Raw genomic sequence first — 22,673 nt, forward strand, 5'->3', positions numbered from 1 at the left:
AACCTTCGTCGAGCATGCCTCCTGTTTCATCGGAAAAATAGCTTTTTTCAAAATGCGATATCCATCATCAGCTTTCAGTTACATGATGAACCAAAACGACACAAAAATCCAAATCACAACAAAAATATGATACGCGTCCCTCACAAAAAGGCCAACACTCCCTTTTTCTCCAAGGCCCAACTAGTCTCGAGCAATGATCATGATGAGAAGGACGAAGACGACGAAAAGGACGACGACCAAGAAGAAGAAGAACAGAATTCATCTCAAACATCTGTCACTTTTGAGGAAACATCTCACCACTCCTCTCAAAACTCTGGAACTTCTTTTTCGATCAATGATGACAGCAGGCAAATTCTTGAACAATTAAAAAAGGACTGGCCAGCAACTCTCAAAAAGTTGAAACAATCCGACATGGTGACATTTAAGAATTTCACCATGAAGCAAATGTTTGACTTTGTGATGAAAGAAATGACCTTTGATGATGCACAAGATGAGAATTTTGTTACAACGACTCGGAATCTTGTCTCTCGATTGAAAACAGATTTCAACTTTGGAAATTCAAAGGATTCTTGTGTGTTAGGATCTGGGGCTTTTGGTACTGTCATCAAAGCTGAACATAACATCGATCATAAGACCTATGCCATTAAATTGGTCAAGTTGTCAAAATTAAAAGAAAACAAAAGAAAAGAAGCCATGAAAGAGGCAAAGAAACTTTCATCCATCGATCATCATCCTCAAGTAGTGAGATATTACAGTGTTTGGAAAGAGCCCCTTATCGATGAAATTGAAGAATTATTTGTTGAGAGAGAGAGTGATGGATCACAATCAACCAACGACGAGACGACCAACAACAATCAAAGCTCACTAAATGATGATGAAGTATTGTGTATTCAAATGGAATATTGTAGCAGTTCTTTGAAAACAGAAATTGCAAAGAACCTAAGAAGAGGACATGCATGGAAATATTTAATACAGATATTAGAGGGACTTGCCTTTTTGAGCGAATTTTCGATTGTTCACAGTGATTTGGTACGTTTTATTGAATTGAACTCATTGAATGGATTTTACTCAGGTAATTGTGCACAATCATGATCGAATCGCTTTTGTGAACGACCATGCCTATGATCATGTGCATTTTAGAAACCTGATAATATTTTAATTCATGAAGGAGAGGTCAAACTTGGAGATTTTGGTTTAAGTTATAGCTATGATGAAAGTCATAAAATTGGATCTAGTCGAGGTACACAATTTTACGTTCCAGAAAAGGAACCTCGAGAAAAGAACTTAAAAGTAGATGTGTTTAGTTTAGGAGTTGTATTTTTCGAAATGTATGTCATTTGGATAATTTGGAATGCACAATGTCATGATTGATAATTATTTTATTCTGATAGGCTCTCATGTTTCACAACAGAATCTGAAAGACGTGTGAAATTGAAATCGTTGATTGCCAATCCTCATTCAGAGTTATCCACATGCGATCATTTATTCAATGTAGAAAAAGAACTCATTGCGAAAATGCTTGATTCAAACAAGGACTCAAGACCAACAGCAAAAGAACTTCTCATGTCTTTGACAACTCTGACTTTCAAATGCCCAAAATGCACCTCCAGCAAACCCATGTATGGTGTTGCACCATGGATTACACACCTTACTGGAAACACTCACGATCCTCTTCCCACACTGTTAAAGGGACTACTTTCAGAGCCAAATCACGAAAATTCAGTTCAGCAGTTGAACGAGATGTGCCAAAAACTAAAAGGCCAAATGGCATTTTCTGAACAGACAGATAGCCATGGCAAGTTCTCTTTAACAGTAGTTGTTACTTTTGGAAAATTCACCAAAAGAATTTCGATTGCCTCCGTCACGGCAAAGAGTTTGTTTTTTAAAACTAAAAAAGATGCCAAAGAACATGCATGTCGTCAAGCAGTGGAACAAATCATGCAACAATTGAGAATAGTAAATAATCAATTGTGACTTTAAACAACAGAGATCTGCTCAAATGATTTTCAGCTATCATTCTTGATATTCCACTGTTCATAAAGATTTATTGCTTGACTTTTTTCACATATGGCTCCCCATTTTGTCCGCCTTGTGATGTATCATGAGAGCCATTGGCATCTATTTCTTGTAGAGACCTCTTGTGTTGTTGTTGACCACTAGTGCTACTCGAAGAAGAGTTTGCTGGAGGTGATGATTTTGCTGCAAAGACAGAGTCTGCTAAATTTCGTGCCTTCTCCATGAGCAATAATCTCTCTAACAAGGCTGAGCCACTGCAGACTTTGATCAAATCTTCGGGAGAGACTTTGACTGTTCGAGTCACAACATATTTGCCATCGATTGGATTGAAATAAGTTTCAACTACTTGATTATGACTATTTCTAACATGATTCAAATCAACTTTTGAGTCGCCGACGAAACAATGAAAATTCCAAGAAACTCCCTCATCGGCAATGCAATACTGAAGAGAAAGGGAACTCTGATAGTGAGCAAGTTTGAAATAAGCAAATGCTTTCAGCTCAATAACTTTTGCTTCATACTCGCGTAAAAATTGCTCCCTAGAATCTAATATTCTCATATACTTTTTGCTGTCATAAGAATCGCCTGGCAATAAATAATATTGCAAATCGTCTACGGTGACATTCTCAAGCATGTTTTCGAGCGTATTCGCGACTGTTTTGAATGCGTTGGGTGTGTTTTTGTCCTCTCTGATAAGAAGGAAATACCATCCATCATGATTAGCCAAATCGTATCCACATTCCGCAATGAGAGCTTCATTTGCGTCAAGTCCTCTAAATCGAGCAACAAGACTCTCTGAAATATTTTTCACTTGACATACAGTGAAATGAGTGAGCTTTCTCTTAAATTGAAAATAAAAATAAAAGCAGTTATCAGTAGAAGTACGTGCATGCTCGACGATTTCTGAATTGTTCACAGGACACACCAGAAAATCGCATGTAAGCTTGTTGGGCCATTTCCATTTCATCAAATAGTCATTAGAGCCTGGCTTGAACGCGCTTAATTCTCCTGACTTTGGAGTAAATATAAGTCCATCGTTTTTGTTATAGCCCTTATAGATGTACTCGCCTGTTTTTGGATCCTCTTTGATGCAATTCAGAACTGTCATGAGCTCTGTCTTGTCATAAAAGTGTTTTCGAATTAATTTGAGACATTTGGGGCTGGGTTTTCGCAAAACTTTTTGATAGTAGTAGTAGTGAGGGTCAGTGACACCGCTTGTTATTTCTTTGTATCGAGTTGTCATGGATTCTTTTCGCAACGACACAATCTTATCAATAGTAGTATTTGTTTCTTTGTGAATAAATTCCTTCACAAAGCTAATCACATCATAAATAGAATAGTTATATCTTTTTTCTTGAATATTGTAAACAATCTCTCCGTCCAAAATTACCAAATCTTGGTATTTCACGTCTGCTACCTTAACAATCTTGCCAGAAATGGTACTCTTTGTTGGAAAAACAATTTCTTCTAGGCATAAATAAAATTCAAAATTTCTGTCAAAAAAGAATGAAAAGCACCATCCATTCAGCCTTTTCAATGTTCTCTGCATATTTGTTGCTGTGTTCAATAACTGAACAGTGTTTGTTCTTCTATTGTAAAGAAAGTTAGTGTTATCAAGAATGGTCAATTGCAGAACAACATCCTCCTTTGCACTTTGCTTTGCATGATGATATGTACATTCAATGGCACAGTTTTGCAATAAGTTAAACTGGTCTGTATGATCGTCTTCGTAAACCCAACGAGGAAAATTCTTGCTGCATAACATCATCATCATGGCTCGGATTCCGTCCGATTTTTCTGTAATATAGTAGTCATTGTTTCTCAGTTTTTCAAGAGAGGTCCTCGATATTTGAACAGCCATCGGACCTGGAAAATGATTGGGATCATTGAGCTCCAGGTTTTTCTGCAATATTGTTTTTAATTGGTTGGATCCTCGTTCTCTTTCAATGGAATTGCTTGCATTGTTGTTATCAATCATCTCTTGCAAGGCTGCAAATGCGTCATGCGGCCCGCTTTGAGATAACACGCACTGAATGAAACTACTAGATATTCTGCAAAATTCGTTTGGGTTCAAACTCTCCATTGTTTCTCATATATGAAGGAAAAGTATTTATCGGGAAGGAGATGTTGTTGTTGTTGATTGTTTATATTCGTGATGAAGATGATGAGAAAAGGAATGATTTTAATGTTGCTCACAAGGAATTAAATTGTTGTACAACAGTACAAGCAGCAATTGAGAACACACTTCAATATTCTGTATTGTACGGTGTTGTGGTGTACGCACGTTCGGTAAGTTCAATTTTTTTTGAGTTATTTTTGTTTTTTTCAATTCAATAAAAAATTATATCATCAGGAATTCTTTTCGAACGCAAGAATAGTTTAGTGAACACCCTGCATGACATTAAGATGATGAATTGGATTGGACATAAGGTTTCGAAAATTACCGGTATGGAATTTGAGATTGTTGAAAAGACTTTGACCAAAATGTCAAAATTTACAAAATGGAAGAATGTAGGGTTATTATCGCAGAGAAAAATGGTCCTTTGAGAAAGGTATTATTATCATCATTACAAATATGAATACAATAAATATTAGATCAATGTGAATATAATAAAATTCACATCTCACACATTTTTCACACCAGGATTGGCATCTGTTTGGAACATTGGTAGAATTGTGGAAGGTTGCTTTTTTCGTCGACTCAGTCTAAGAACGAGTGAAAGACAAACACAACCAAAGATTGAAAGCACCATAGCAAATAGTGGGAATATCCAAAATGGAGCGATACTTTTCGGCGATGCAGGACTATCGTTGCGTCCTTTGCCATTCTTCTCTACTTCATCTTCTTGAACAATGTCAATATTAGATTTATCCTCTGTACGCAAGTCATCTTGTGGCTTCTTTAGAGGTTCACTAACTCCCTCGTCTTGCTTGGAGTCTTCGTCGTCTTCTTCTTCCAAACCAAGCTCATTAATTTCTTTTCCTTCAGCATCTTCATTTTCAGCCTCTTTTTGAGAGATTGGTACAAAACCTTTTCCACTAAATGTCATGGCAACAAAATATGACTTTATGCTCGATCCTGGAATGATCACACGGAACACAGGATCCACCACAGATGCGAGAGCAAGTGTTTTTCGTTGTGCTGGATTTTTGTTCATTTCAGCAATTGCTTCATCGGATAAAAAGACACCTTCTTGATCAGTGTTCTGTCCACCCTCTCCTGATAAAGTCACTTCCTTAGTAAAATCAAATCTTATAACTCCATCTCGTTTAAATCTTAACTTTTTTCTTTCCTCTTGAACATCATAAATAAGATTCGATGAACGTTCTCTGATATCAGAAACTTCAATTCCTTCAGAGAAGAGATTTGAAAAGTTGATGTCTACTTGTTTGGATGGATGGAGATTTACAAATCGCATTGAAACCTCATCGGATGAGATACCTCTTGTTTGCATTGTCAATATTTCTGCATTGGTAGGGAAGTTTTTGTTGAATATATTGAACGATCCAAGAACTTCTCCATCAACCATATAGCTAGGAGGTTGTCTATTGACAAGCAAGCTCTTCTTATGCATGCTAACAAAGTCGTCATTGCTTGTACCAATCAAGTAAGAAACGGAGAGTCTGAACTTGAGAGGTGACTGGTCATTGTTGGCTTCTGACATTCCTCTCATGTCATCCTTCATGAGTCTTCTGTGAACCAGGAATTCAATTTCATTGTTTTGGGCAGTAACGCCCATGGTATGATCTGTTAGGATGGAAATTTGCTGAGAATCAGGCATCTTCAAAAGGGCACCCGAAGTTGAAGGATAGAAATGACCAGGATGGGGTGCAGAAGGATGGATAACTCTTTTCACAAAATTAAAGCCATCATAAACAATCAAATTTCCTTTGTCTTGCCTTGTGCCAACTCCAAATCGAGCTACCGTTTCAGAATTCTCAGGGAGAGGCGATAGTTCAAATCTGTAATCAATAAACTTTTCTAACACGCTATCTTTCATATTGTGAGGTAGTGTAACGTAAATTTTTACACGCTTAGTATCTACCAATATCTTGTCCATAACATTTCCCTTTGAAACGTAAACAAAGGAAAGAGATTGTTGGCCTAATGGTGAGGGACCATCGTCATTAGGTCTAAATAAGTAACTACCACTGTTTTGTGTTTTGTACTCCAAGAATTGATTTTTCGTGATGTGCTCTTTTCCATCATGTTTGGTGATTACCTTATTGACATATCCTGTATTCTTGTCAATGGAGACAACATAAAATTCATTCTCGATAGTAAGGTCACTACTTTTAGCTGAGTCCAACGACTTGACTTGAACATTAGCTTTCTCAAACTTTGAATAATGACTGTCTTGAGTGCTCACATAAAGCACATTTGTATCAAGCAAATCTCCTTCTGTATCCTCTTGGCATTGGAAGAATATTTTTTCAAAAGCAAGACCATCAATGCTGGCCAAGAACTGAACAGTATATGGGAATCCAGAAGCTTCTTCTTGAGGGTTATGTACGTTGGGTATCACTTGATAATCTATCTTTTGACGAGCCGAGTCTTGTACTTTGGCATTTGTGCATTTGGTGTTCACGCTAATTATTTGCTTCACTGCATGAGATAAGCTATTATAAATGACAATAGTGTGAGGTTTTCTATCGGAAACTTCTAATGATTCGAATAGAACTTTGTCTGAAGAAATTTCTAGTACATGCTTGGCGAGAGATTTGTGAAGTGATCTCATGTCTTGAATGGCTGAGGCTAATTGAGACATGTAGTCATTATAGACATGTTGCCTACAAGTACCTGTAATTGAATCATGATGTTGCACGAGTGATACGGTTTGTCTTGATCTTTGAATGGAGTTATATGTTGCAACCCAATCGAAAGCAGTTTTTTGATGTGTCAATTTCACTCTAGCAAGCGCATACAGCATTTCAGTGGTGGTAAGAATCGATTCTGCAGTTCTGGCTGAACGTTTTAAATTTGGTAAAGATGTATAATATCCTGTCCAGTACGAGTCTGGATAGTCTGCATAAGGTACAAAGTCCTGTTTTACAACTGGGAACTTTGTATTTGAGCCATAATTTTTGAAAAGTTCTTCAAAGTATTCCGTTGCAGTGGAGTATTGTACCTTCATTCCGAGATCATGATTATTGATATAATCGATAATTCTATCCATGCTTGAATATTGGGCATGAGCATTCCTGAATTTGAAATCATCACCAAAAGGTACAAATATAAAATTAGTTCGATAGTTTTGAGCTCGTTTTCGCATGTCCTCAATAAATTCCATGGATTTTCTTTCCACGTTGTGGTCATTCACTTGTTCAGCTCCTGGTTTTTCAAAATCGAAATTCCTTGGGCTGGAATAGTGAGTGTGAAGAACTTCTGTGAAAATTGTTTTGTTGTCACTAATGTTCCAAATAAATTCTAAAGCTCTTTCGTTTTTCATGACACTTTTGATTGAGAAGTGAACTCTGTTAATAACTAGAGCATCGAAACCCATTTGGCTGAAAATTTGTGGAATCCTACCATCGTGTCCCTAATGATGAGATTGTGAGATTTTAATAGTTCAATATTAATTAATTGCAGTTACTTACGAATGGATCTATGTGCACAGTCAGAAAAGATGCATAACAAATAATTACATGAAAACATACCAATTTGCCAAGCTACTCTAGGTCTAATACCAAATCGACGTAATAAATATTCGTGTCCAACTGTCATCGAATTAATAATTGATGTATAAGAAGCACAAGCTTCATCTGTTTGAATCCAACCGCCTCCTACAAATTCGAATCGATTTTGTTTAATCATTTTCTTCACGATTTGCTGTCTCGAAGCTGGTTGTTGCTCGAACCATTCTTTAAAGTACAGCACATCGCCCCATACAAATTTGGCGTGTGGTCGTGCAATGAGTTGCTCAGTGATGCTATCCAGAATGAGAAAGGTTTCGGATTGATATTCTCGCACTGTTCTGAGCCATCCTTGGTCAATATGTGAGTGTGGAATGACTGTGAAAAGTTTTGTTTATCAAGATTAAATGACAAATTAGTAAACTATTGCTTGCAAAAACATACTGAAAACTCTCAATTCTGAAGAAGCTCCATTTACTCCTTCCCAAAATATACAACCAAACAGCGCCACAATCAAAATTATTCCAATCAAACGATGCCCCAATCGGAATTCGTTTGTATAATTATTAAAATGATCTGAGTCTAGTTTTTGTTGATTTTTCATAAAATTCCATGAGGAGGACGACGACGATGATGATGCATTCATATGTATGGACACATTTGATATCCATGATGATCCTGTTGTAGAGGCAATCACTCGTAATCCCGAATCACCCATTTTTTAATCGCAAAGAAGAGGCTCTTGTTGTATTCAAGATCTTGTAACAACAACAACGAAAAATTTTCTGTAATGATCATCATCAGATCATGATGAAGAAGGGCAGTAAGAATCTCCCCGATTTGTTGTTCTTGTCATCCCGAGGCGAATTCAAAATCTCCTCATCACCAAAAACAATCATTCTAGACCACAGAAACGACGGTGCAATTTTAATGTTGAACAACAGAAAAAAATGTTGCCAACAACAACTGCCTCCGAAGAAGAGGAAGACTGTCTTGACAGTGGTAGTCATCATCATCACCATGCAGTGGATAAATCAAATAGAATCATTCCGGATACGAAATTGGGAGGTTATGAGTTTTGGAAGTCTATCGGATCGCCTAAACATGTGGTCGCTCCTATGGTTGACCAAAGGTAGGTGTTTTTATCATGAACATATACATACATATGTGATTATTTATCATCGGTTCATTTGTGAAGTGAATTGGGTAGGTTTCTTTTTTCAATTTTATTATTTACATTCATTATTATTGTTCAACAAAATATTGCAATGAATGTTGACGCTTTTTACGCTCAAAATTTGAAATATCATGAATTAATAATTATTATTTGAACTGGCTCTGTCTCAACAACAGCATTCCGAATTTTGGCACATAACCACGGAGCTCATTTGGCCTATACACCCATGTTTCACAGTAGAGTTTTCATGAATGATGAAACTTATCGAACACTTCATTTTCAATTTTTAGAAAATGAAGGACCAGTTTTTGCACAATTTTGTGCCAATGATCCCGATATCTTTGTCGAATGTGGATGGTTGGCATGGGAAATGAGTAATCACAAAATTGCAGCCATCGACTTGAATTTGGGGTAAGCAGAAATTTCATTTTGCATGAATGTGTGAATTAATTATTAATGAATACGCTGTTTTTGTGATGACTGATACTATATGATATTGATTAAACGAAATAATTATTTGCGATAATATTTAAATCACAATAGATGTCCACAAAGAATTGCTAAAAAGGGACGATATGGATCATACATTATGGAAAACTTTGATTTAGTCTATTCTCTCATTAATATGGCTCATAAGGAATTACCAGTTCCAGTCACTGCCAAAATTAGAATTTTTGAAGATGTCGAGCTTACTTTGAAATATGTTGACACAGTTGTTTCTGCAGGAGCACAAGTGTTGTGTGTACATGGAAGAACACGAGACCAAAGAGGTCACAATCAAAACTATGCAGATTGGAATGTCATTAAATTGATTCGAGAGCACGTTCCTCAAATTCCTATTATTGCCAATGGCAATATTCGAATGTATCAAGACGTACTTGATTGTTTGGAATATACTGGAGTGGATGCAGTCATGAGTGCAGAACCCTTACTTTGCAATCCAGCTCTTTTCAATGGAGGCACACATATTTGTCCGATTGAACTCTGTGACCAATATTTAGATATTTGTGAAAAGTATCCAACTCCAGAACACAGCTTTGTGAAACGACATATTTTTCACATGCTTGATCGAGCAATAGGAACTCAAAATCATTTGAGAGCCATGCTTGGAAAAGCTCATAGCATGACACAATACAGGAATTTTGTGAATTACTTGAAAGGCGTAAAAGAAACAATCTGTTTAGATCCTCCTCAGTATGAACCTTCAATCATGGTCGTACGGGATCCTGCCAATCATCCCATTGATAAAAAACCAAAAGGACGAGGTTGTAGAGAAGTTGATCAAGATGAAGAAGATGTTTCCAAAACCTTAGATCGAATTGCTAATACATCAAGGTAGTCAACGATGAAAATAAATTTTTTGCTTTTCTAACTTGCGACCGTCCCGCCAAATTTTACAATAAATGAATTCGAGAGATTTCCGAACGAAGCAATTGTTCAAATACCACTCTTGAAAAAAATGCAAAAACACTTTCGGGTACCCTTGTTGGATCAATATCATTTGTTTGTGGAGGAGAACAGTGAGAGTATTGAAATTCCGAGAGAGGCTGGAGATGAGTTGTCCTTCTATCTGGAAGAAAAGTTGTTGGGTGTGGTAATTCCTGCTTTGCAAGATTTGGTGAAAGACTCATCTCTTGCATTACAACATGAGGACACAACAAGAGGGGACAATTTCAACCAAAATGAACATTTGAAATCGGAAATTTATTCAAAGGTAGATCCTTTCAATCGAATTGCCATGTATCTGGTCCGAAATAACCCAAAATATTCTTCGGAAATACAAAATCATCCATATTTTAAATTACTGAAAGAACATGTTGAACTTATTCGGCCGTTGATGGAAGCAAGCAGGAAGAAATTGGGAAAATCTCAAAGTGACGTCCAGCAAGAAATCAAAGAATTGGCTCTTCAAAAACTTAAGGATCAAAAATTGTAAAAACTCTCGTGACATGTTGAGCATTACGCTTATTTAAACAAACTTTTATTTATTATTCATAATCAAATATTGAAGTTGAATATCTTCCTGAAATATTGAGAGAATCCAAGAAAATATCAGCTTTTCGATTCTTTTCCAATTCATCTTTGAGATCTTTGGACGTGAGAGATTCCACTTCTTTAGACATTGCCTTAAGAGTGTTAACGGAATGAGTCATATGTTTCTTTGGTCCGCTTTGGGCAGTTCCACTATTAGAAAATTCAGCAGCTTTCTTTGTTTCCATTCGAAGGCGTTTCATGTATCTTCGAGCAAGAAAGGATCGCCATTGACTTTGAATTTTGGTTGCAGCTTGATCCCGCAAGGCCCTATCCTCCAAATATTTAACATACATCTCTTCGAGGAAAATTAAACGATCAGCCTCTCTTAATCTTTCCATGTATGCAAACGATAAATTCATCTTCAACACTCGTGGAATATTTTGGAGGGTGCTGTCCTCGCTGAAACGAATGGTGTGTTTCTTGTCATTTTCTCGTTTCGACTGATAATGCTGAACAAGACTCACAGCACTGTGCATCTTTTGTTTTCTCTCTCCTTTTTCATTCATAATATCATTCACGTAATCATTGAAAGATATTTGTGAGTTATGTCGAATGTCATCCGGCAGTAAAAGAGGATTTGAATATAAAGAAATTCCTACAATTTCGAAGAGAGGAGCTAACTCTGTCAACTTTAAAAAGTCCGTATCATTTCGCATTTTAAGCATATAGTTTTCTCCATTGTACAGAAAAACAGTCTTTTTAGTGAGCTGACTCCTCCACAAAATAATGGATTCAACCAACCCTATTGTCACATCTCGTAGATTGGCCACAATGGTTGGTATTTCATTCTTGATCATGGGATCCTGAAGTTTGCTCATGAGAGAGGAGCTACCAGGTCGGTAACCATTGAAATGCATGGCTATTTCTTTGAGCCTCTTAATATACACTTCTCTTTGTTCCAAGCTTGTCAACACACTGTGTTGAATGGATCTAACCCCAGTCAATCGGGTAATTTCTTTGAAAATAATTACATAATTTATCAGTGTCTCGGGATAAAAATGTCTCTTTGAAAACTCCCTTCTTTCAGAGTCCTCAATATTCATTTCGTCCCACAAATTCTCTATAAGTGATCTCGTTCTCAAAAATATTTCTCTGAGAGAATTGTCAAAAATTCCCATTTGTTGCTTTTCTCTTTTTTTCATGTCAACAAGCTCAATCAACTGGTTGAGCATGAGATTTTCCGTCAAGGAATTGAGCTTATTGTTGGTTGTTTTCTTGAGAAAAGCCATTCCATTTTCGTCCACTTTCTCATTAGAATGCAAGCTATTGTGGGATCCATTCAAGTGTTGGTTTTTACCAGCATCATCTTCCGTAGAAGTCTCGAAATTTCCAACTTCTCCGAATGCTGACAAGGGATCATTGTCGTCAAGTGTTTGTTGTTGATAGAGGAGAGCTTTTGGTCCAAGCTTTTTCTTTGTCAAATTTGACAAGTCACTCAAATTTCTTTGTGCTTCATAAAGTGTTCTTGTCAGAATTTCATTGAGTTGTCTCTGACTCTTTTTCAAGTTCTCCTCATCAGCCCTTCGATCATGAATATTCATGATGGTATATTCAATTTTTTCGTTTCGTGTAACAACTTCCTTGGCTCCAAAGTCAGCTCTTGATTCCAGCTTGGAGGAAAAGGACTTTTGGATATCATGACGGTTTCCCGAAACTGTGTTTGCATTAACATGTTGTCCCTTCATTTCAATCTTCCTTATTATCTTTCCGAGCAAATCTGTTTGTTCCGATAATATCTGAAGATATGATCAAGCAAGAAAGTTTCCTCGTTTCCTGTTGATCACCAACCATACAATAATAACTTCCTCCTCTGATTCTCTTATTTGGAGATCTGGTTAATCAAACGAATGCGTCTATAAGATGATGATGATCTTCAACGAGAGAGAGAGAACGTGAGAAATGTCAATCTGCGATGAAGAGGGTCGTAAATTTTCTTTTCTTCTTCAAATTTACAGAAGGAGGCCGCAAATCATTTGGAATGCAGTCATATGACGGCAGGTTCTATTGGGCGTACCATATCTCCATCGTTTACATGGAGCTGCTGATGTATCCATTCATTGTGATAGACCGGGATACCATTTCGAAAAATTTCTACATTCAACAATTCACGATCGTCTTCATCCAAAACGCACGATTGACTTCTCTCTCTCTCTGATCAATATGAGTGGTTGGACTCGCCAAGATTGGCTGGATCCGTAGTTTGAATTTGGCGCCAAAATAGTGCCAAAAAAAATAAGCGTAACTGATTGTTGTTGGCTCATCATCAAAACTTTGTACGGTCTCATCCGAGTGGTGTTGTTTGAAGAATATATCATCCTTTCATCATCGTTATACTACATAAATTGAAAATTTAAAACACCGATTATTCATGCTGTAAAAATACCTTCATCAATATCTCATCAATATAACAACACTACATCAGAAAATGAGCAATATTAAGGACAGCGGAGTAATGTTAGTGAAGAACGGAATTGATAAGAGAGGAACATATATAATGATGCCAAATCCTCCGTCCAACTCCATTAATTCGCCCGTTCAGCAAATAACTTCATCCTCTTCCTCAACACTTCATAGCCCACCACGAAAATATAAAGCACACCCAAGCGTCCCTCCTCTGGAAATTGACCAATTCAACAGCACAACATCCATCCTAAATGCTCTAATCTCTTCTGAGGAGTTGAACCCTTTTGCGGACCCAAATGCAGCCATCAAAAAAACCAGCCTCAACATTAATTTGAACGGAGTGCCATCGTCATCATCTGCACGAGTAAAACCATTGGCAGGACCGCCCTCAAGCCGAGGAACCAGAAATTCGTTGTCCAATATCGCCAATACTGCTCGATCCAACTATAAAACCACAACAGCTTCATCAACAAATAATAATGCTAATAACAACACTGCTGCTTCTTCTACCCTTACAACGCCTCGCTACCAATACTACCAAGTACAACCTCCTCAAATTGGAAGTATGATCTCAACCACCTCAGTCTCAAAAAATGGATCTCAAACACCACGTACTACTACCAACACAAGCCCACACTCAAAACCTAAGCTTAAAAAAACTCCCTCAAAAAGTTCAACACGATCCATCATTAAGAAACCATCCGAACCTTCTGTACCAACAGTGACAGCTAATATTGGCATGTCATTCATTTCTCCAAGGCCTCCATTGAACTCGGCACGAAAATCAGCCCAACAAAATGTAGTCACAACCGCAACATCTACCATTTCTCAACCACCTCAACTCCAACCAGAAGAGCAACAAAATCCTTCTGTTCATTTACCAAGTGGAGGAGCTAACGCAAGAAGATACAATTTTTCCCAAGTACAAACAATACAGTCGTCAAACAATACAAATCCAATACCACCAACCACCATCCAACAAAACAATACGGTGGGAAGTCTGAAACTGAATCTTAACCTACAACAACAAAATAAGGAGTCCACAATAGAATTTGAGGGTTTCGGTTCTGGAGTACCAGAGTCTGTAAAAACTGCAAGAAATGTCTCAAGTAAGCCACAAGCAACAATGCCTCTCAGCGCTAGAGCTTCCAACTACACAGTGGATACATCTTCAAATTTCCAACAATCATCATTTGCTAAACTTGAAGAGAAGCAAAAGACCATCTATGATCTTGCAGGAAATTCCACATCAGGACAGAGCTCGAGAGCTTCCTCTTCACGATCTTCGCGAGCATTGCCAAACACAACGGTCAATCTAAAGTTCATGGATCCAATCACTCCTGCGGCAGCTCTTAAATCATATGGGGATTATTTGACAGACTTTGAACAGTCAGAAATTTTAGACTTCCACAAAATTTACTGCATTGGAAGCACTGCTAGAAAAATTAAAGGCACCGTGAATGCGAATGAGGATATGAATTATGGATATGATGATGAAAGGGGAGATTATAAATTGGTACTCAACGATCACATTGGTTATAGATATGAGGTTGTTGGATTTCTTGGAAAGGGAAGTTTTGGTCAAGTTGTCAAAGCTCATGATGTTAAAGAAAACAAGTTTGTCGCTCTGAAGGTTATTAGGAATAGAAAACGTTTTCATGCGCAAGCCCTAGTTGAAGTTAAAATTTTGAAGCATTTGAAGGACAACGATAAGGAGGGTAGACATCATTGCATAGAAATGTTGTCATATTTTACGTTTAGAAACCATTTGTGCATTACTTTTGAGTTATTAAGCATTAATCTATACGAGTTCATCAAGAACAATAATTTTAGAGGATTAAGTTTAGGGCTGATAAGGAAGTTTGCCTTACAAATACTGAACTCACTGCAATACTTGTACGAAGAAAAAATCATACATTGTGACCTCAAGCCTGAGAACATATTGTTAATGTCACCATCTAAAACAGATATCAAAATGATAGATTTTGGAAGTTCATGTTTTGAAAATGAACGAATTTATACTTACATTCAATCTCGCTTCTATAGATCTCCAGAGATCATTTTAGGAATTTCATACGGAAGAGCCATTGATATGTGGAGTTTTGGGTGTATATTGGCAGAGTTGTACACAGGTTATCCATTATTCCCTGGAAGAAATGAGTTAGAACAATTGTGCTATATCATGGAAGTAATGGGAATGCCATCTAAGAAATTGATTCAACTGAGTACTCGAAGGAAAAAGTTTTTCGACTCCAACAATCAACCCAGGTTAGTTGTTAACAAGAAAACAGGAAAGAAGAGGATTCCTGGAAGTGTGACGCTTCAACAAGCTCTTGATTGTCCTGACAAAAAGTTTGTCTCTTTCCTTGAAGGGTGTCTTAGATGGGATCCTGCCGAACGATTTACTCCAGATGAAGCTTTCAGACATGAATGGATATTAGAATCATTAGCGCCCATGAGGCCACAATACTCTCTTGAGTCAAAGCAAGAGGACCGCAACGAGAATGACTATTACATTTTAGATAATAAGCATCATGTGTTACCAGTAAGTATTCTTGAAATGTAACAACAATTAACTCACCCTTTCAAAATTTTACACCGTATTATTACTTATAACTACACTTTGTTATTTCAATTATATGTACAATATGAAATTCTCTATTCATTGCGACAGCCAATCGGAAGCCAAGACTATTAAATTAATTTTTCAACGCTGACAAACGTTTTTGAAGCTCAATGTCATCCTCATCCTCTACAACCTCTTCCGGCTCTTCAGTTTCCAATTCTGTTTTTCCAACTTTTGTTGCTCGCAACTTTTTGCCTAGTACTTCATCCAATATTGAGCTAACCTCCTCGTCGGCTGCTTCTTCAACATCTTCATCCTCTAAAACATCGTCCATCATATCGTCGACCATTTCTTCAATGAGACCTGCCTTCTCCATTTCTCTTGACATGTTTCGAATCGTCTCATTGAGGTCCGGAAGTTTCATCATTTGATTCATTGCTTGCATGACTTCAGTGCTTTTTTTCAAAGCTCCCATCACTCTTAACTGTTGTAATTGTTGATCAAGTTGCAATATCACGGAATTAATTTGAGCTTTGGTTTTGTGCAACCGCACTTTTGACTTTCTAGTCTTGATCAATTCTCTGGCCAATAATTTTGCTCCATCTTCTTGTCCTTTTCGCAATAAATCTTTAATATTCTTCTTTGCTTTTACTTCTTCCATTTCAATTTTTCGAATATTTCTGTCCATATTTCGAGCTTCGGCCCGCAAATTTGATTTCCATTCCTTCGCAAGTTCTTCCGGTGTCTTTTTATGAAACACATCGAGTAGACCCATGTTGTTTGTGTAATGATATTATTATTTAATATTATTGATGATGATTTTTGTGAATAATAATCACAATATTTGTGTGCCACACGATGTGTTGGTTGACTTGCTTATTTTTTTTCCTTTTATTGATGAAATTGAAGTCTGTTGGAACACTCCAAAAAAAATGAGTCCTCGAAACGAAAGCGTGCTGTCTTGCTCTCAATCTACAGAGCGCTCTCTTCTTTGTCATGTGATGGAATGGTTCTGGCAAACAAGCCTTTTGATCGTGCGATATGTGTTTCATGCCCTCTATGTTATTACAGAGTGGTATGATTCAAACGTTTCTTCATCGGAGTCCAATTTGTTTATTCCTTCCACGAGCAGAAAATTTTCAAAACCTTCGACGGTCTCGCCGAGAAGAGTTTGTATCATCGGAGCTGGAGTTTCTGGATTAATTCAGTTGAAAACTTTGTTGACTGATTTTTCAAACATACCATTTGAAGTCATGTGTTTTGAGAAAGGTGACCACATTGGTGGTTTATGGAAATTTGATGCCAACAAAAAAGATGAACAATTTTCAGAATTTATTCACATGGATCGTGCTTCAGGTTTGAAAATGTTATCACATGATTGGGAAAATATTTCTCCCATGTACTCATCGTTGCATACGAATACGAGTAGAGACTTGATGTCTTTTTCTGATTTTCCAATGAACGAAAACTTACCTGATTTTCCATCCGTTGAACAAGTCTATCAGTATTTGAGAGATTACACTCAAAAATTTAATCTTGAAAGGTATATTCAATTTAAAACAGAAGTGATAAAATTGACACAACAGTCCTCACACAAGAATACAGTTTCATCATGGGTTGTGACAACCAGAAATGTAGAAAGTGGAGAAATTACTGAGCGAGAATTTGATGCTGTAATCATAGGAAATGGAAGAAACAGCAAACCGAGAATTCCATCATTTTTTCAAGATCTTTCATCTACCTACAACTTTGGAAAGCTTCTTCATTCCAAATATTACCAGGACGATTATGAAATATTTAAAGACAAGACAGTTTTAATTATTGGAAGTGGCTCGAGCGGAAGTGATATTGCTTCAAGAATAGCTCTTGTTACCGACAAGACATTTATATCCGTTCAGAAAGGCGCTGCCTTACTACCTAAATTTCATGACGGAAAACCAATAGATCATAATCAAATCAGAAGAAGATATTTTCAATTTCTTCCGAAAACATTACAAACTTTTCTTGCCAATTATTTCATCAACAGCAAATTACCATCGTCTAAGCAATTTTATCCATTCAATCACAACACAACTAGAAACCATACTGTAGGACTAAGCTCTGAATTAATTATTGAAATTGGATTTGGTCGAGTGAAGGTGTTGCCACCAGTGACGTCCTTTAGCGAGATGGACATTTCATTCGAGAATGGCAAAAAGTTAGTTCCTGATTATATTGTTCTTTGTACTGGTTATGAATTGGATTTTCCTTTTCTAGATAAGGAAGTATTGAATATGGACAAACACTGCTCGATGACAACCATGCTATATGAACACATGTTCCATGCAGATCAACCCAATTTAATATTCTTGGGATTACCTTTTACTGTCCATCCTTTTTTAGTTTGGTAAGTTTTCAAAGTTATGATCCTCAATGATTGCTTGACATCATTTTGTTACAGTGAATTACAAGCTCGATATGCTGCGATGGTTCTCTCAGGTCTCTGCTCAATACCTTCCAGAAATGAAATTATTCAAGCAAATCAAAACAAAATCTCTCAACTTGAAAAAGCAGGAATTGACCCGATCAAATTTTTTCACAGAGAATTTCATTTAGAATATTGTGATAAAATTGCCAAACTTGGAGGATTTTATGCCAATCCCTTCAAATTCGATCACTCACGTTATTTTATGGATCTAATGTTTGGTCCCTTATACGGCTATCACTACAGGATGGAAGGCATTGGAAAATTGGAATTGGATGAAATTGAACGGGTAATGAAAATGTACCAACAAAGAAACAAGAGTGCTTGAGTTGAATATGAACATAATGCATTCCCGATTTCACTACAGTTCAAAATTGGCATTACATGCGATTGCAATTTCAGAAAATTGAAATTCCCAACAAAAAATTATGACCATCACCTTCATTGTTTCGTCGAGTGTTGCTCCCTCTGATCTTAAAAATTCCAATTTTAAACCGTTTGTTGTTCCATCCATCCTTCCTCAGCAACAAAATGAGACAAGAAAGCAATCTTACAAATTGATTCAAACCAGTCTTGAAGATAAGGATATTTATTTGAATGTCGGATCACACAATTCTTTTGTAATGACAGCATTTCAGTGTTACTCACAACATCACCAATTAGAGATCAGACCAGATGATGTTTGGATCGCGATCTGTACACAATTCTCAAACTATGTTAATGGTCATTCGCAAGACCTACGAAATAAGTTTGTCAATTTCGAAGGAAAGAAAGAATTGACAGTGTATGGATCAGGTACACTCATGTCTGCCAACTATGTCGAAATGAGTCGTGAAATGGCATTTGAAATTGCAAAGAACATCAAAGATCCATCAGTGCGAGAATGGATCATTCCTGATTTTAGTACTACCACTCCTACCGACCGAATGTGTGGTGCTGTCATGTTGATGGCCACAACCAAAAGCTATTTTGATTTCAAATTTATGTTATTGTGCGGATTACCAAGTGTGACGTTGCATGGAACAGTTGAAGATTGGATCAAACTTCGTGAAAAAGCTCAAAAATTGCTTGAATTTGATCTCAAAGAAGGACACATGACTAAATGGTCTCTCATGTTATTTCCCATCTTGGATCAATTTGTGAATTCTGCAAAGGGAAATCCAGACACAGAATGGTGGAACAGAATTGCACATACCAAAGGAGGTGGATCAGGTCCAACCTATTTGAGTGGTTGGATCACTGCCTTTTGCGTCTTTGACGATAAAGGTCGTTGGCATGGAGATGAAAAATCAAAGAATGATGGCTGGGGAAGAATATTTGAATCAAGCGAATGGCCAATTGTGGACTTGGATTTTGTTCCTCGTGGCTTTGTCAATGTACCCATCACTGTGAATGACAATGGTGTCACATACAAGACTGAAATGTTTGCTGGTCATATGTGCTCCATGAGAGGAGATGAGGAGCCGAATGTTGCATTGAAACCACGTGTGGATTGGGCTTTCTTTGTTGTGGAGGAGGAGTAGTTTCAGAGAGAGTTTTTCTTTTGTCCTTCTTATTTTGTCTCTACCATCCTTTCATACACAACACTCCGTAGAAAGTTTTGGCATTCGACAAATCAAGACTGAATGTGGCGGAAAATAAAATCGAATGACGCTGCTCACAACAAGTAATGATTTCCATTCCAAGGGAAAGAAAAGAATTTTCTTTTGTGGAGTTTTCTACTCAAGGAAATGTTTTAAGCCGGAGCATTTGTTGTGCTTGACATGGACATTTGTGTCACCCAAACAGCTCTGAGGGAGTCTGACCCATTCTAACTTGGTAAACGTAACGATTTAAAAGAGTCTGATATTGACGTTGAGGTATTGAGAGCGACTCCGCTCTCGTCAACGAATACTTGTAGAGTAACAGACAACAACAGGATTAATTCATCTTAAATTAAAAAAAGAAACACAACAATCTTGCCAAAACTACACCTGGTGCGATTCAGTTGTGCGTGAGTTGATTGACCTCTTTCTTCATCTGATGCCCACAGAAAGAATGAATCGAACGAATACTGATCATATGTATTCCCATTTTCCACTCATTCCACAAGTGACGACAAGTGCTCATTCTTCTCCAAACAATATGAAAGGAAAATTTCCTAATCATCGTCAAGTTGGTTGTCAACAGAATGTGGTGGTGTATCCCTCATGTGTGTCGACAAGAGTACCAGAAAATGGATCATCACCGTCGAATAGTTATTCACCTTCTACTGTCACTTGTCAAGATCAGCCACGAGAATGCCAAAACAGTAACAATGCCAACAACAACATGTTTCAAACCATTACATGCCAAACATCAAGTCCCTTTAAAAGTTCTATCAGTGAAAACTCACAAAATTCGACATCCAATCCCATTTCTTCCACTCCATGTAAAACACCAAATTTTACCACCTTCCAACATTCACCTCAAATCATCCGATGGAATTACAAAAAGACCTCTTCACCTCCTTCCGTTATATCTTCTTCATGTATGTCCTCCTCCAACAAGATTGCCAAAAAACAACATTCCAAATTTGTTAATTATGGCTCCAACAGTGGTCAATTGTATTTTATGGATAACCATCATCCACAGATTCCAAAATCTGTATCAAAATCATCATCACAACCACTCCCTCAATCCCTCTCCTCTCAAACTTTTGAATTTTTGGCTGAAAAGTCTTCATTCAATAACAACAACACTTCTCGACGAGGAAAAATTAAGGAATATATCTTTGTGGAGCAATTAAAGGAAATAAGAAAAGGATCACTTCCAAAAAGATCTGAATCACCAAAATTCTCCTCTTCCTCATCGATGAATATAAAAAGTCACACACTGCAAGGAAATGAAGATACCAAGAATCATCAGTCCTCTTCTTCTTCCTCCTCCTTCTCCACCTCTCACTCTTCCACAGTCATGCATTCTCTCATGATCATGAATACCACAAACGACACAGACTGTATTCATGTGGTGATTGGAAACCCTTCCTCGGTGGAAACCAATTCCTCTCCATCGACGACATCGACAACCACGACAACCACGACGACTCTAGAGAATCACAACAAACAACAAAAACCTTCAATTGTAAGAACTTCCATCTCATGGAAAGAAATTTTAAATTAAATAATTAATTGTTCACCCGCTTCACATGATCGTTGGAAATTTTTAAAATCAAAAACATTCAAAAAAAAGCAAAAATGAAAAACAATTCTCAACAACAACAGACAAGAAAGAAGAAGATAATTGCCGATGATGAGGAGAGCTACGATGATGGAGAGTATGCTGAGGAGGAAATGTCTGAAGAGGAAGAAGCATCCACCACAATGATGATGGAGAATGATGATTCACAAAGTCAAGAATTTTCATCTTCAGCAACATTGGATTCTAACAACAACAACAACAACAACACTATTCAAATCGCAAATATCGGAGAAGATGACCGATCATCCTCTTCGGGTGATAATGATGAGGACAATGCCTACGTTATGGGAATTGATGAAGCAGGAAGAGGACCAGTGATTGGACCACTTGTTTATGCCTCCATGTTTTGCAAAGCCAAATATAATACTGATAATTTCCTGAGAAAGACATTTAAAGTGAATGATTCCAAAAAACTCACAGCAAAAACAAGAAACACTATTTTTGATTTACTTCGCCAAAACGCTAAAATTGTGCACTACATGACTTGTATCATTCATTCGGATGAAATCTCTCACAAGATGCTTTCTCGGAAAAAGTATAATCTCAACCTCATTTCTCATGATTGTGCCATTCATTTAATTAAAACAGCCAATGAAGCTCTCAACAAAAAAGGAAAATATTTGAAAGAGGTCTATATTGACACAGTGGGAGATCCAACAAAGTATCAAACGAAACTTCAAGAGAAATTTCCTGAAATTGAAAAAATCGTGGTTGACAAGAAAGCAGATTCTAAATATCCAGTTGTAGGAGGAGCTTCCATTGTTGCCAAAGTTAAGCGAGATGAAATTATTGATTCCATTCAATCCAAGAAATATCCTAAACTCAAAATGGGAAGTGGTTACACCTCTGACAAGTACACGAAAGAGTTTTTGAAAAAGACACTCGATCCTGTGTTTGGATATGATCATCATGATGTGAGATTCAGTTGGGCAACCATTAAAAAGCTTTTGAACGATACGGCAGTGAGTGTGGAATGGGAAGATGATGGCGATGAGGATGAAATGGGAGAAAATGCTTTTGAGAGCCCATTCTCAACCAACAGAACACAAACAAAACTTTCCTTCCATATTGGAGCTGCAGAAATGCAAAGACATCGAATTGATTTTATGAGTAATAGAAAGATTGAACTCGTCTCTGACTTGTAATTGTTTTAATTTAGA

The 22,673-nt window shown here is 37.2% G+C and overlaps 12 protein-coding genes across 12 annotated transcripts; 8 read left to right on the forward strand and 4 right to left on the reverse strand.

Moving 5' to 3' along the window:
- Positions 1 to 126: 126 nt before the first annotated feature.
- FDP41_010291 (uncharacterized protein) lies at positions 127 to 1,974 on the forward strand (the record flags this gene model as incomplete). The annotated part of the gene is made up of 3 exons (XM_044700573.1): positions 127 to 1,029; positions 1,141 to 1,328; positions 1,392 to 1,974. 3 exons carry the CDS (start codon positions 127 to 129, stop codon positions 1,972 to 1,974), a joined length of 1,674 nt encoding a protein of 557 aa, XP_044567939.1.
- A 70-nt stretch (positions 1,975 to 2,044) lies between these two features.
- Positions 2,045 to 3,994, reverse strand: FDP41_010292 (uncharacterized protein; the record flags this gene model as incomplete). The annotated part of the gene is made up of 1 exon (XM_044700574.1): positions 2,045 to 3,994. The coding sequence occupies one exon, from the start codon at positions 3,992 to 3,994 to the stop codon at positions 2,045 to 2,047; it is 1,950 nt and encodes a 649-aa protein (XP_044567940.1).
- A 646-nt stretch (positions 3,995 to 4,640) lies between these two features.
- On the reverse strand, positions 4,641 to 8,368 carry FDP41_010293 (uncharacterized protein; the record flags this gene model as incomplete). Its single annotated transcript, XM_044700575.1, has 4 exons — positions 4,641 to 7,556; positions 7,615 to 7,622; positions 7,675 to 8,028; positions 8,095 to 8,368. The coding sequence occupies 4 exons, from the start codon at positions 8,366 to 8,368 to the stop codon at positions 4,641 to 4,643; spliced, it is 3,552 nt and encodes a 1,183-aa protein (XP_044567941.1).
- Positions 8,369 to 8,600: 232 nt separating this feature from the next.
- On the forward strand, positions 8,601 to 10,166 carry FDP41_010294 (uncharacterized protein; the record flags this gene model as incomplete). The annotated part of the gene is made up of 4 exons (XM_044700576.1): positions 8,601 to 8,782; positions 8,849 to 8,856; positions 9,004 to 9,238; positions 9,371 to 10,166. The coding sequence occupies 4 exons, from the start codon at positions 8,601 to 8,603 to the stop codon at positions 10,164 to 10,166; spliced, it is 1,221 nt and encodes a 406-aa protein (XP_044567942.1).
- Positions 10,167 to 10,286: 120 nt separating this feature from the next.
- On the forward strand, positions 10,287 to 10,763 carry FDP41_010295 (uncharacterized protein; the record flags this gene model as incomplete). The annotated part of the gene is made up of 1 exon (XM_044700577.1): positions 10,287 to 10,763. One exon carries the CDS (start codon positions 10,287 to 10,289, stop codon positions 10,761 to 10,763), a length of 477 nt encoding a protein of 158 aa, XP_044567943.1.
- A 52-nt stretch (positions 10,764 to 10,815) lies between these two features.
- FDP41_010296 (uncharacterized protein) lies at positions 10,816 to 12,546 on the reverse strand (the record flags this gene model as incomplete). Its single annotated transcript, XM_044700578.1, has 1 exon — positions 10,816 to 12,546. The coding sequence occupies one exon, from the start codon at positions 12,544 to 12,546 to the stop codon at positions 10,816 to 10,818; it is 1,731 nt and encodes a 576-aa protein (XP_044567944.1).
- A 740-nt stretch (positions 12,547 to 13,286) lies between these two features.
- Positions 13,287 to 15,830, forward strand: FDP41_010297 (uncharacterized protein; the record flags this gene model as incomplete). Its single annotated transcript, XM_044700579.1, has 1 exon — positions 13,287 to 15,830. One exon carries the CDS (start codon positions 13,287 to 13,289, stop codon positions 15,828 to 15,830), a length of 2,544 nt encoding a protein of 847 aa, XP_044567945.1.
- Positions 15,831 to 15,963: 133 nt separating this feature from the next.
- On the reverse strand, positions 15,964 to 16,605 carry FDP41_010298 (uncharacterized protein; the record flags this gene model as incomplete). The annotated part of the gene is made up of 1 exon (XM_044700580.1): positions 15,964 to 16,605. The coding sequence occupies one exon, from the start codon at positions 16,603 to 16,605 to the stop codon at positions 15,964 to 15,966; it is 642 nt and encodes a 213-aa protein (XP_044567946.1).
- A 157-nt stretch (positions 16,606 to 16,762) lies between these two features.
- On the forward strand, positions 16,763 to 18,622 carry FDP41_010299 (uncharacterized protein; the record flags this gene model as incomplete). The annotated part of the gene is made up of 2 exons (XM_044700581.1): positions 16,763 to 18,216; positions 18,271 to 18,622. The coding sequence occupies 2 exons, from the start codon at positions 16,763 to 16,765 to the stop codon at positions 18,620 to 18,622; spliced, it is 1,806 nt and encodes a 601-aa protein (XP_044567947.1).
- Positions 18,623 to 18,722: 100 nt separating this feature from the next.
- Positions 18,723 to 19,817, forward strand: FDP41_010300 (uncharacterized protein; the record flags this gene model as incomplete). Its single annotated transcript, XM_044700584.1, has 1 exon — positions 18,723 to 19,817. The coding sequence occupies one exon, from the start codon at positions 18,723 to 18,725 to the stop codon at positions 19,815 to 19,817; it is 1,095 nt and encodes a 364-aa protein (XP_044567948.1).
- Positions 19,818 to 20,316: 499 nt separating this feature from the next.
- Positions 20,317 to 21,435, forward strand: FDP41_010301 (uncharacterized protein; the record flags this gene model as incomplete). The annotated part of the gene is made up of 1 exon (XM_044700585.1): positions 20,317 to 21,435. One exon carries the CDS (start codon positions 20,317 to 20,319, stop codon positions 21,433 to 21,435), a length of 1,119 nt encoding a protein of 372 aa, XP_044567949.1.
- A 74-nt stretch (positions 21,436 to 21,509) lies between these two features.
- Positions 21,510 to 22,658, forward strand: FDP41_010302 (uncharacterized protein; the record flags this gene model as incomplete). Its single annotated transcript, XM_044700586.1, has 1 exon — positions 21,510 to 22,658. The coding sequence occupies one exon, from the start codon at positions 21,510 to 21,512 to the stop codon at positions 22,656 to 22,658; it is 1,149 nt and encodes a 382-aa protein (XP_044567950.1).
- Positions 22,659 to 22,673: the final 15 nt, after the last annotated feature.

Source organism: Naegleria fowleri (assembly GCF_008403515.1).
Source record: "Naegleria fowleri strain ATCC 30894 chromosome Unknown tig6, whole genome shotgun sequence".
NCBI classification, from domain to species: Eukaryota; Heterolobosea; class Eutetramitea; order Acrasida; family Naegleriidae; genus Naegleria; species Naegleria fowleri.